This window comes from Phodopus roborovskii, unplaced genomic scaffold (genome assembly GCF_943737965.1).
Source record: "Phodopus roborovskii unplaced genomic scaffold, PHOROB, whole genome shotgun sequence".
Taxonomy (NCBI): Eukaryota; Metazoa; Chordata; class Mammalia; order Rodentia; family Cricetidae; genus Phodopus; species Phodopus roborovskii.
This window is the reverse complement of record NW_026126459.1, coordinates 439,097-449,726: the sequence shown is the minus strand read 5'-3', so window position 1 is coordinate 449,726 and position 10,630 is coordinate 439,097. Positions and strand designations below refer to the sequence as shown.

Below are 10,630 nucleotides of genomic sequence, written 5' to 3'. Positions count from 1 at the left end.
CCCCTTTTTTAGTTAAGTATCTTTTAAACTTCTGAAAAATTTAAACTTTAGAAAAGAGTAAGCACGTGACAAAAGAAGAATCTTTTCATATGAAGTTGTTTTGGTCATGGTGTTTCACCACAGCAATAGAAACCCCAACTAAAAATACCAGGGTCCCCTGGTTTCTGTCACCTTGCCTGGCTACTGCCCACCCTCAGATGGACTCAGAGATGAAACTACAGGAGTCACAGTTTGAAGGGGTAGGTGATAGTTTGAGATGGGCCCTGGTCTTTGAGAGGGGCTGACAAACATCCAAGGACCTAATATGTTGTGACCCGCCCCCCACCCCCAGTGGAGAATGAGAAGGGTGTGAGAGCCATAGAGAACCATTCTCTGGGTGTCTGTGTAGGACTCCAGTAAAGAGACAACTCTGAACAGCTACTGTGAGCCCCAGGCCCCAACAGAGGCCCCTGGTTGTCTTTTAGGAGGACCCTCAAAGGGGCCCAGAGAGGAGAAGTGGAACCCTAGGAAGTAGAGTGAGGACCTAGGAACTTGGGCAGATTTGGCCTGACCTCTGGGGATCTGGGGTATCCAGGTAGGCTTAAAGGGGCAAGACAATGACCTCATGCACTCCTGAGTTGCAGAAAGACTATCCTGTCTGGACACCTGAAGGGTACCAGAGCAGGTGTTTCAGGCCTAGAGAAGCTGCTTAGGAGGCAAGCCCACTGATATGCTTTAGCTCTCCACAGGAGTGGGGGGCTTGGTTGCTCACCCTATCCTCTTACACTCCCTGTAGTAGGCACAATGTGGCAGTCATCTCTCAGGGTTAGGGAGGGTTAAGGTTGGCTCTGTAGAATTTTGGCTTGTCCACTATTCCATGTATTCCTGTCCATCCTGACTCTCCCTCCACAAGCCAGAGGGGCTAGCCAAGCCCATTGGTTCTGCATGATTCCTCCCAGGGGACATGAATGCCAGGAGAAGCAGCAGAGGGAGCCCAGGTTGGGGGTGGGGCTTGGGAAGAAGAGGAGGAGCCTGGGGCAGTTTCCTTTTCCTGAGGCATACGTGTATGTGGGTGGTGGTAAATGAAGGATATAGGGAGGTCCAGAGGCTGAGTTTTATTTCCTGAAGTGAGGAGGAAGTTGAGGTGATGGGGGAGAAAACAAAGGAGGGAAAGGAATGAGGTGTGGCACCACCTGCCTCTCCCATACTGGGTCGGAGATAAGATGTCCTAGACATGTGATTCCATTGCCCAGACACATAGGGCAAGACCTCCTCTGCAACCAGATCCACCACATTCCAGCAGCTGCAGACATATTTCTTCAGGCTGTGGAAGTGTAATGTCTTTTCTACATACCTCCACTTCTGTTTCCTGATTCTGCCACTTGGTCCAAAGGTTTCCTCTGCCCCTTCCCACCACAGCTGTGACCTTTAAGGGTGCCTGGCCTGCTGGCCTAGGTCCCTCACTGAGACACTGTCTATGTTCTCTGCACAATGGATGGCCATGAGACAGCTTGGGCTCAGTAATTTAGCTTCCAAGGGCTCTTTGGGCTCCTCTGGACTTCCTATTTGGGGCTTGGACCTACCCTCTTTCCTCCTCCTCCCTGTCCTACTACCAGCTACCCCTTGCCCCCTGCCAGCAAGTCTTCATGGAGACTGGAGTGTCCAGTATACCCCTAGACAGCTTCTGAAGAGTAGAAAAAAATTACTAGCTGTCTGTAAGGGCATAGACTCTTCACCCTGGGGCCCCAGTCCCCCCCAGGTGGCCGCTTCCGGAACTCTCTTGAGAAAGACAGTTCCCGGAGTGACCACAGGATGTCCCAATGACCTCTGTGGAATGTTCCAACGCCCCAGGTGTGTTGCTTAATCTAACACATAGTTTAACTGATGAGTAAATGTGTAACTTTGTAATTCCCCTATTTCCTCCCCAGTCCCCCTCCTTTCTTTTGTGTTTTTTGCCTTTATAAGCTTGTCACAAGTTTGGGTCGGGGTCGAACTCCTCTACCCCTGCATGGTGTATGAGTCTCGACCCCAGCATGCTGGCCTGAGATCTCATTCAATCCCGTTTTCAATAAACTTCCTCGTGTGATTGCAGCAAGTTCGGTCTCAGTGTCTCACTGGGTGCGTGCTATTCCTGAGATTTGAGCGAGGGTCTCCCTACGGGGGTCTTTCATTTGGGGGCTTGTCCGGGATTTGTGCAACCACCCAGGGGTCCTAGACCCACTTGGAGGTAAGAATTTTTTTTTTTTTTGCTGTTGTTCTGTTGTGACTCTGTATTTGTGGCCTGTTCAAAAATCTGGTGCGATCGCAGTTTCGTTTTTTGCAAACACTCTATTGAGGCTGCTCTCCAGGAGGAGGAGCGGAGTGGACGGGGATAGACGTGTCCAGGTGTCCACCGTTTGTTCGCCCTGGGAAAAGTCCGGGGAGGACAGGAGGAGGACCAGGGATGCCTGGTAGACCTCCACGGGGGAGAAGTCGGGAGATAAGTTTTCTCCTAGATAACCTGTGTCAAAGGGCCATTTCTAGGCCGTCTGGCTCCTCTCAGAACTACGGGTCGACTTGAAGCTGACAGCTGCTTTTGTGTTCTTGTCTTTCTGTCTTCGTGCTTATTTTTGTTAATAGAGGTAGACATGGGACAGACCGTGACAACCCCACTAACAATGACTCTGGACCATTGGACGGACGTTAAGACTAGGGCTCATAATCTTTCTGTCGAGGTCAGAAAAGGACCTTGGCAAACTTTTTGTTCCTCCGAATGGCCAAGTTTTGGTGTGGGATGGCCTTCGGGGGGAAGTTTTAACCTATCTGTTATTTCCACTGTCAAGCGAATTATTTTTTCAGGCCACAGGAGGACACCCTGGTCAGGTTCCCTACATTCTCGTGTGGCAGGACCTAGTCCAAAACCCGCCACCCTGGATGAAACCCTAGACATCGGGAATAGAGACTGCGACGGTGGCAGTGGCCATGAAACCAAAAGTACCTCCTTCAGATCCGCCGGTGCCCGCTCCATCAGCTCCCCCGCGGATCTATCCTGAAATTGATGATGTCTCCCTCCTTGACCATCCTCCTCCCCCGTATCCTCAACCCGTTCCTCATGCAGCCCCCTGACAGGTGCCGGCCCCAACGGACTCCCGGACGGCCTTTGAAATAGGGCCAGCGGCCGGGATTCGAAGCCGCCGGGCCGCTGCCCAGAGGGATCTGGCGCAGGACCTGACTCCACCATTGCCCTACCATTACAGGCTTATGGACCGCCCCAGCTCCAGGAAAATTAATCCCACTGCAGTATTGGCCGTTTTCAATTGGAAAACTAACCACCCCTCTTTTTCAGAGAACCCCTTGGGCTTGACGGGACTCCTCGAGTCCCTGATGTATTCTCATCAGCCCACTTGGGACGACTGCCAATAACTCTTGCAGGTCCTCTTTACGACTGAAGAAAGAGAGAGGATCCTCCTAGAGGCCAGAAAAAATGTTCCAGGACCCGATGGGACCCCCACCAATCTTCCTAATCTTATAGATGCTGCTTTCCCCTTGGCCCACCCTGACTGGGATTACAACTCTGCGGAAGGTAGGGGGCGTCTCACGGTCTACCGCCGGGCTCTAGTGGCAGGTCTCAAGGGGGCCGCATGGCGACCCACCAATTTGGCAAAGGTAAGAGAAATCCTACAGGGTCCAGTGGAGCCACCCTCTGTCTTCTTGGAACGACTGATGGAGGCTTATAGGAGATATACCCCATTTCATCCCTCCTCTGAGGGACAGCAGGTGGCCGTAGCCATGGCTTTTATAGGGCAGTCGGCCTCTGATATCAAGAAAAAGTTGCAGAGACTAGAGGGGCTCCAGGATTATACTTTGCAGGATTTAGTAAAAGAGGCAGAGAAAGTGTATCACAAGAGAGAGACCGAGGAAGAAAAACAAGAAAGAGAAAAAAAGGAGGCAGAAGAGAGGGAAAATCGGCGGGATCGCCGCCAAGAGAGGAATTTGACTAAGATTTTGTCCGCAGTAGTAGGTGGAGAAAGGTCAGAGAAAGGACAGTCAGGACACCTGGGCAACAGGGCAAGGAGACCCCAGGGAGGACGGAGGCTACAACTTGAGAAAGACCAATGTGCATACTGTAAAGAAAAAGGACACTGGGCCAGAGATTGCCCCCCAAAGAAACAAAAGGGCCCCAAAATACTGGCCCTCGAGGAAGATTAGGGGAGTCGGGGCTCGGTCCCCTTCCCCGAGCCTAGGGTAACTCTTTCTGTGGAGGGGAACCCCGTTAATTTCTTAGTGGATTCAGGAACCGAACACTCAGTTTTGACTAAGCCATTAGGACAATTAGGATCAAAAAGAACTCTGGTGATGGGAGCCACTGGAAGTAAACTTTACCTCTGGACAACCAAAAGAAGTTTAGAAATAGGAAAAAGCCAAGTAACCCACTCTTTTCTTGTGATTCCTGAGTGCCCTGCGCCCCTTCTGGGGAGGGACTTGTTGACCAAACTAAAGGCTCAGGTCCAGTTCACCCCGGAGGGACCAGAAGTCACCTGGGGAGAGGCCCCTATAACATGCTTAGTTCTAAGTCTAGAAGAAGAATATTGCCTCCATGAACCCAAGACTGGGATTTTGCCCCCTAAAGAATGGCTGACAGCTTTTCCAGAGGTTTGGGCAGAGCAGACTGGAATGGGACTGGCCAAACAAGTGCCACCTGTCATAGTCGAGCTGAAAGCAGCTGCCACCCCCGTCTCAGTCAGCCCCATGATTCAAGGGGCTAAAGAAGGCATTCAACCACATATCCAGAGACTGTTACAACAAGGTATACTGATTCCCTGCCATTTCCCTTGGAATACTCCCCTCCTGCCGGTACGTAAGCCTGGCACCAATGATTATCAGTATGTCCAGGACTTAAGAGAAGTCAATAAATGGGTACAGGACATTCACCCAACTGTGCCCAACCCTTACAACTTGCTGAGTTCCTTACCGCCTGAACGATCCTGGCACACCATTCTGGATTTGAAAGATGCCTTTTTCTGTCTCAGATTGCATCCGAGTAGCCAACCCCTGTTCACTTTTGAGTGGAGAGATCCCAAAGGAGGACATACAGGTCAACTGACCTGGACTAGGTTGCCACAGGGATTCAAGAATTCACCGACTCTTTTCGATGAAGCACTCCACCGTGACCTTGCGCCCTTCAGGGCCCGGAACCCTCAGATTTCTCTCTTGCAGTACGTAGATGATTTACTGCTCGCAGCCTTGACCAAGGAACTGTGCCTCGACAGGACCAGAAAGCTCCTAAAGGAATTAGGTGAGTTGGGGTACCGGGTGTCCACCAAGAAAGCCCAGTTATGCCACTCGGAGGTGACCTACCTAGGATACACCCTCCGAGAAGGGAAGTGGTGGCTCACTGAAGCACGAAAAAAGACTGTGATGCAAATCCCGACCCCCACTCCTCCTCCACAAGTACGTGAGTTTTTGGGAACTGCGGGTTTTTGTAGACTCTGGATACCAGGGTTCGCCACGCTGGCGGCCCCTCTGTACCCATTTGCTAAAGAAAAAGTCCCATTCACCTGGACGGAGGAGCACCAAAGAGCCTTTGATAATATAAAGACTGCCCTGCTCACAGCTCCTGCTTTGGCCCTGCCAGATCTGATTAAGCCTTTCACTCTATGTTGATGAGCGGGCTGGAGTAGTCCGTGGAGTTCTGACTCAGACCCTGGGGCTCTGGAAGCGGCCGGTAGCCTACCTATCTAAAAAGCTAGACCCCGTCACCAGCGGGTGGCCCTCTTGCTTGAAAGCCATTGCAGCAGTAGCCCTACTTGTCAGAGACACGGATAAGCTCACTCTGGGTCAGCGCGTGACTGTAATTGCTCCCCATGCTTTAGAAAGTATTGTGCGGCAGCCCCCCCGACCGCTGGATGACAAACGCCCGGATGACACATTACCAGAGCTTGCTGTTAAATGATCAGATAACCTTTGCTCCTCCTGCTATTCTCAACCCGGCCACCCTGCTCCCTGAAGCAGATGACTCTACCCCAGTGCACCGATGCACTGACGTCCTGGCTGAAGAAATCGGGACTAGGAAAGACCTGACTGACCAACCTCGGCCGGGTGTGCCTAACTGGTATATGGACGGCAGCAGTTTTGTGGTAGAAGGTAAAAGAAGGGCGGGAGCAGTGGTGGTGGACGGAAAGCAGGTAATTTGGGCTTGCAGTCTACCAGAAGGAACCTCCGCTGAAAGAGCTGAGCTCCTGGCACTGACTCAAGCTCTGCGTCTGGCAGAAGGTAAGGCTATCAACATTTACACCGACAGCCGTTATGCTTTTGCCACAGCCCACGTTCATGGGGCCATCTACAGACAGGAAGAGACATTAAAAATAAAGAGGAGATCCTGGCCCTCCTAGAAGCCATACATCTTCCAAAAAAATTAGCCATCGTCCACTGCCTGGGACACCAGAAGGGGACTGACCTAGTCACAAAGAGGAACCAAATGGCTGATCTAACAGCAAAACAAGCTGCCCAGGGAGCAGTAGTGCTGGCGGAGAAAACTGGAACCCCACCAGAACCCCCCGCAAGCCATGGATCCCAGCTTCATCTATCCCTATAAAGATTATGATTTAATCAAAGATATGACCTGTGCAGGAAAAGCTCAAATGCTCAGTTCCGATGGATTGGCAAAAACCAAAGATGGACGAATCATTCTGCCCTCTAAAGAAGGGCAAGACTATGTGAGACGAATGCACCAGCTAACTCATCTTGGAAATGAAAAACTTAAGCAATTAATCAAAGGTTCTAAATATTATGTTCTATGATTAAATACAGTAGTAAAAGAAGTAGTAGAGTCATGTCAAGCCTGTACCTTGACCAATGTTGCCCGACCGTTCAAAGAACCTGGAAAAAGGATGAGGGGAGATCAGCCGGGAGTTTATTGGGAGGTAGACTTCACTGAAATTAAGCCAGGAAAATATGGTAATAAGTACCTTCTAGTTTTTATAGACACTTTTTCAGGATGGGTGGAAGCCTTTCCCACCAAGTCTGAAACTGCTCAAGTAGTAACCAAGAAGATACTGGAAGAAATCCTGCCCCGGTTCGGGATCCCCAAGGTAATCTGTTCGGACAACAGGTCGGCTTTTGTTGCCCAGGTAAGTCAGGAGTTGGCCACCCAACTGGGGACTATTTGGAAATTACATTGTGCTTACAGACCCCAGAGCTCAGGACAGGTAGAAAGAATGAATAGAACCCTAAAAGAGACCCTTACTAAATTGGCTATTGAGGCCGGCGGCAAAGACTGGGTGACCCTCCTCCCCTTTGTGCTTCTTAGGGTCCGAAACACACCTGGACGTTTCGGCCTTACCCCTTATGAAATCCTACATGGGGGATGGCCCCCCTTGACTGAGTCAGGCGCGATATTGGATCCTTGCACTGACTCACCCTTCTCCTCTGCTCTGTTTACCCCCTTAAAGGCCTTAGAAGTTGTCAGAACACAAATCTGGAATCAGATCAAAGAAGCCTATACTCCAGGGACCACCGCGGTGCCCCACGGATTCTAAGTCGGAGACTCAGTCCTGGTCAGACGACATCGTGCTGGCACACTTGAGCCTTGGTGGAAAGGACCCTTTCTAGTGCTGTTGACCACCCCCATGGCAGTAAAGGTAGATGGAATTGCTGCCTGGATCCACGCTTCTCACATAAAAAAGACACCCAGTCAAAATGAAGACAACCGCGAAGATAATTGGACAGTGGCAGCCAGTGACAATCCTCTTAAGCTGTGCCTTCGCCGTAGTTCTAACCTTGGGGGGATAACCCTCATGTCCCTCAAAAACTGACATGGGAAGTGCTTAATGAAGAGGGTGATGTCGTGTGGTCAAAAACCGCAGTGCACCCCCCTTGGACTTGGTGGCCTGATCTTGCACCTGATATCTGTAAGTTAGCTGCCAGTTCCCTGGCTTGGGATCTTTCTAATTATGACAATTTAGATAAACCACCCCTGGAGGAACAATGTGTCCCTCATGGTATAGGGAGCACATTGGGATGTTCAGGACAATTTTTCTGAGCCAACCTCCAGGCAGCAGACTTCTATGTCTGCCCCGGGCAGGGACATAACAGAGAGATGAAGAGACGATGTGGAGGGGCATCAGGTTACTTTTGTGGCAAATGGGGATGTGAGACCACAGGAGAAGCCTACTGGAATCCTTCCTCCTCCTGGGATCTGATTATAGTAAAAAAGGGTCGTAAGCCAGAAGAGCCAGAAAAAGGAGAGAGAGAGACCCATCTAAGTACCCGTCTTATAAGACTGGATGTGCTCCTGGGGCCTCGGGTGGCCCTCAGGGGCCATGCAAAGGCAACTATTGCAACCCTCTGAATATTAGTTTCACAACACAGGGAAAACAAGATCGCCAATGGGTAAAAGGTAACCGCTGGGGGTGGAGAGTCTATACTGGAGGGGGGAGACACAGGGTTCATTTTCGCTATCAGGATGAAGACAGAGAGTCCGCCTGCATGACAAGTAGGCCCCAATCCGGTGCTTGATAACCCCCTACCCAAGCCTGAGAGACTTCCTAGTCTCACCCCATCACCAAGGGAAAGTTCCTCTTCCAGTCTTAATCCATTCCCTCCTTTGATCCCATCCTCCCACCCACCTATGAGGAACGAGGATCACCTGTTCAATCTGCTCGATAGTGCGTTTGTCATTTTAAACCGCACAAACCCCACTGCTACCCAATCTTGCTGGCTGTGCTTGGCTTCTAATCCCCCTTATTATGAGGGAATAGCTCAAATATGGAGCTATAATGTTACTTCTGATCATTCGCATTGCCCCTGGGGGAGCCAACGAAAGTTGACCCTTTCAGCGGTATCAGGCACTGGACTATGCATAGGCAAAGTTCCTACCAGACACCAGCCCCTCTGTATCGTAACTATCAACATCCTGACAGATGGCCCAAATCAATATCTAGTACCCCCCCCCAGACACCTGGTGGGCCTGTGGCACCGGCCTGACCCCCTGCCTGCATGCTTCACTTTTTAACAGTACAGACTTGTATTTTGGTCCAACTGGTGCCTAGGGTCCTCTATCATGATGATAGTTCATTCATAGATGAATTTGATCACCGTACTCGTTACAAGAGGGAACCTGTAACCCTGACCTTAGTTGTCTTGTTAGGACTAGGAGTAGCAGCAGGGATTGGAACTGGAGCGGCTGTCCTTATCCAACAGCCCTACTACTATAATGAGCTTAGAGCGGCTATGGATGCTGACCTGGGAACATTGGAGCAGTCCGTAACTAAACTAGAAGAGTCATTAACTTCATTATCAGAGGTAGTGTTGCAAAACAGAAGGGGATTAGATCTGCTTTTTCTTAAAGAGGGAGGGCTCTGTGCAGCCTTAAGGGAAGAATGTTGCTTTTATGTAGATCATTCCGGTGTCATCAGAGATTCCATGGCAAAGCTAAGAGAAAGGCTAAAAAACAGAAAAAGAGAAAGAGAAGCATACCAAGGATGGTATGAAAATTGGTTTAATCGGTCACCCTGGTTCTCTACTCTGGTCTCCACCTTGGCTGGACCTTTAATCATTTTGATGCTGATCCTAACCTTCGGGCCATGCATCCTCAATAGGCTGGTGTCATTTATAAAGGAAAGGATAAGTGCTGTCCAGGTAATGGTTTTAAGGCAGCAGTACCAGATACTACAAGAAACTGAGGGATTGCTCTAAGATTAGAGCCATTTACAAGAAGAAGTGGGGAATGAAGAGTAGAAAAAAATTACTAGCTGTCTGTAAGGGCATAGACTCTTCACCCTGGGGCCCCCGTCCCCCCCAGGTGGCCGCTTCCGGAACTCTCTTGAGAAAGACAGTTCCCGGAGTGACCACAGGATGTCCCAATGACCTCTGTGGAATGTTCCAACGCCCCAGGTGTGTTGCTTAATCTAACACATAGTTTAACTGATGAGTAAATGTGTAACTTTGTAATTCCCCTATTTCCTCCCCAGTCCCCCTCCTTTCTTTTGTGTTTTTTGCCTTTATAAGCTTGTCACAAGTTTGGGTCGGGGTCGAACTCCTCTACCCCTGCATGGTGTATGAGTCTCGACCCCAGCATGCTGGCCTGAGATCTCATTCAATCCCATTTTCAATAAACTTCCTCGTGTGATTGCAGCAAGTTCGGTCTCAGTGTCTCACTGGGTGCGTGCTATTCCTGAGATTTGAGCAAGGGTCTCCCTATGGGGGTCTTTCACTTCTAGGCCTCAGGTGGCTGGCTGAGACCCAGTCCCATTTAGAAAGCCAGCCTGGATACCACAGGACCTCTGTGATGGCTAAATTTGGTTGTCAAATTGACATACTTGGGAAAAAGACCCTAACTACCAGGTTGGCCTGTGGATGTGTCTGTGAGGCATTGTCTTACTTGATAATTGATGTAGGAGGACCCAGTCTTCTATAAGCAGTATCGTCTCTATGTAGGAAGACATGGGCTGTATAAAAAAGCTAGCTGAGCAAGCCAAGGAAGGCAAGGCATTAAACAGCAGTCCTATGGTTTTTGCTTCAAGTTGCCACTTTGAGTCCCTGCCTTGGCTTTCCTTGATGATGGGTGGTCACCAGTGAGAGGAAATAAGCCCTTATTCTCCAAGTAGGATTTGGTCAGTGCTTTATCACAGCAACAGAAACTTCTAGAACAGCCTCCAAGCCTGCACTGGGG

The 10,630-nt window shown here is 50.1% G+C and overlaps 1 protein-coding gene across 1 annotated transcript; it reads left to right on the top strand.

The window, feature by feature from the left end:
* The first annotated feature begins 2,606 nt into the window (after positions 1 to 2,606).
* LOC127225604 (uncharacterized) lies at positions 2,607 to 7,344 on the top strand. The gene is given in 7 exon segments (XM_051189094.1): positions 2,607 to 2,693; positions 3,088 to 3,258; positions 3,391 to 3,975; positions 4,168 to 5,609; positions 5,611 to 5,848; positions 5,850 to 6,303; positions 6,306 to 7,344. Coding segments are annotated over 7 exon segments (3,225 nt in total). The 3' UTR covers positions 6,554 to 7,344.
* The last annotated feature ends 3,286 nt before the right edge of the window (positions 7,345 to 10,630 follow it).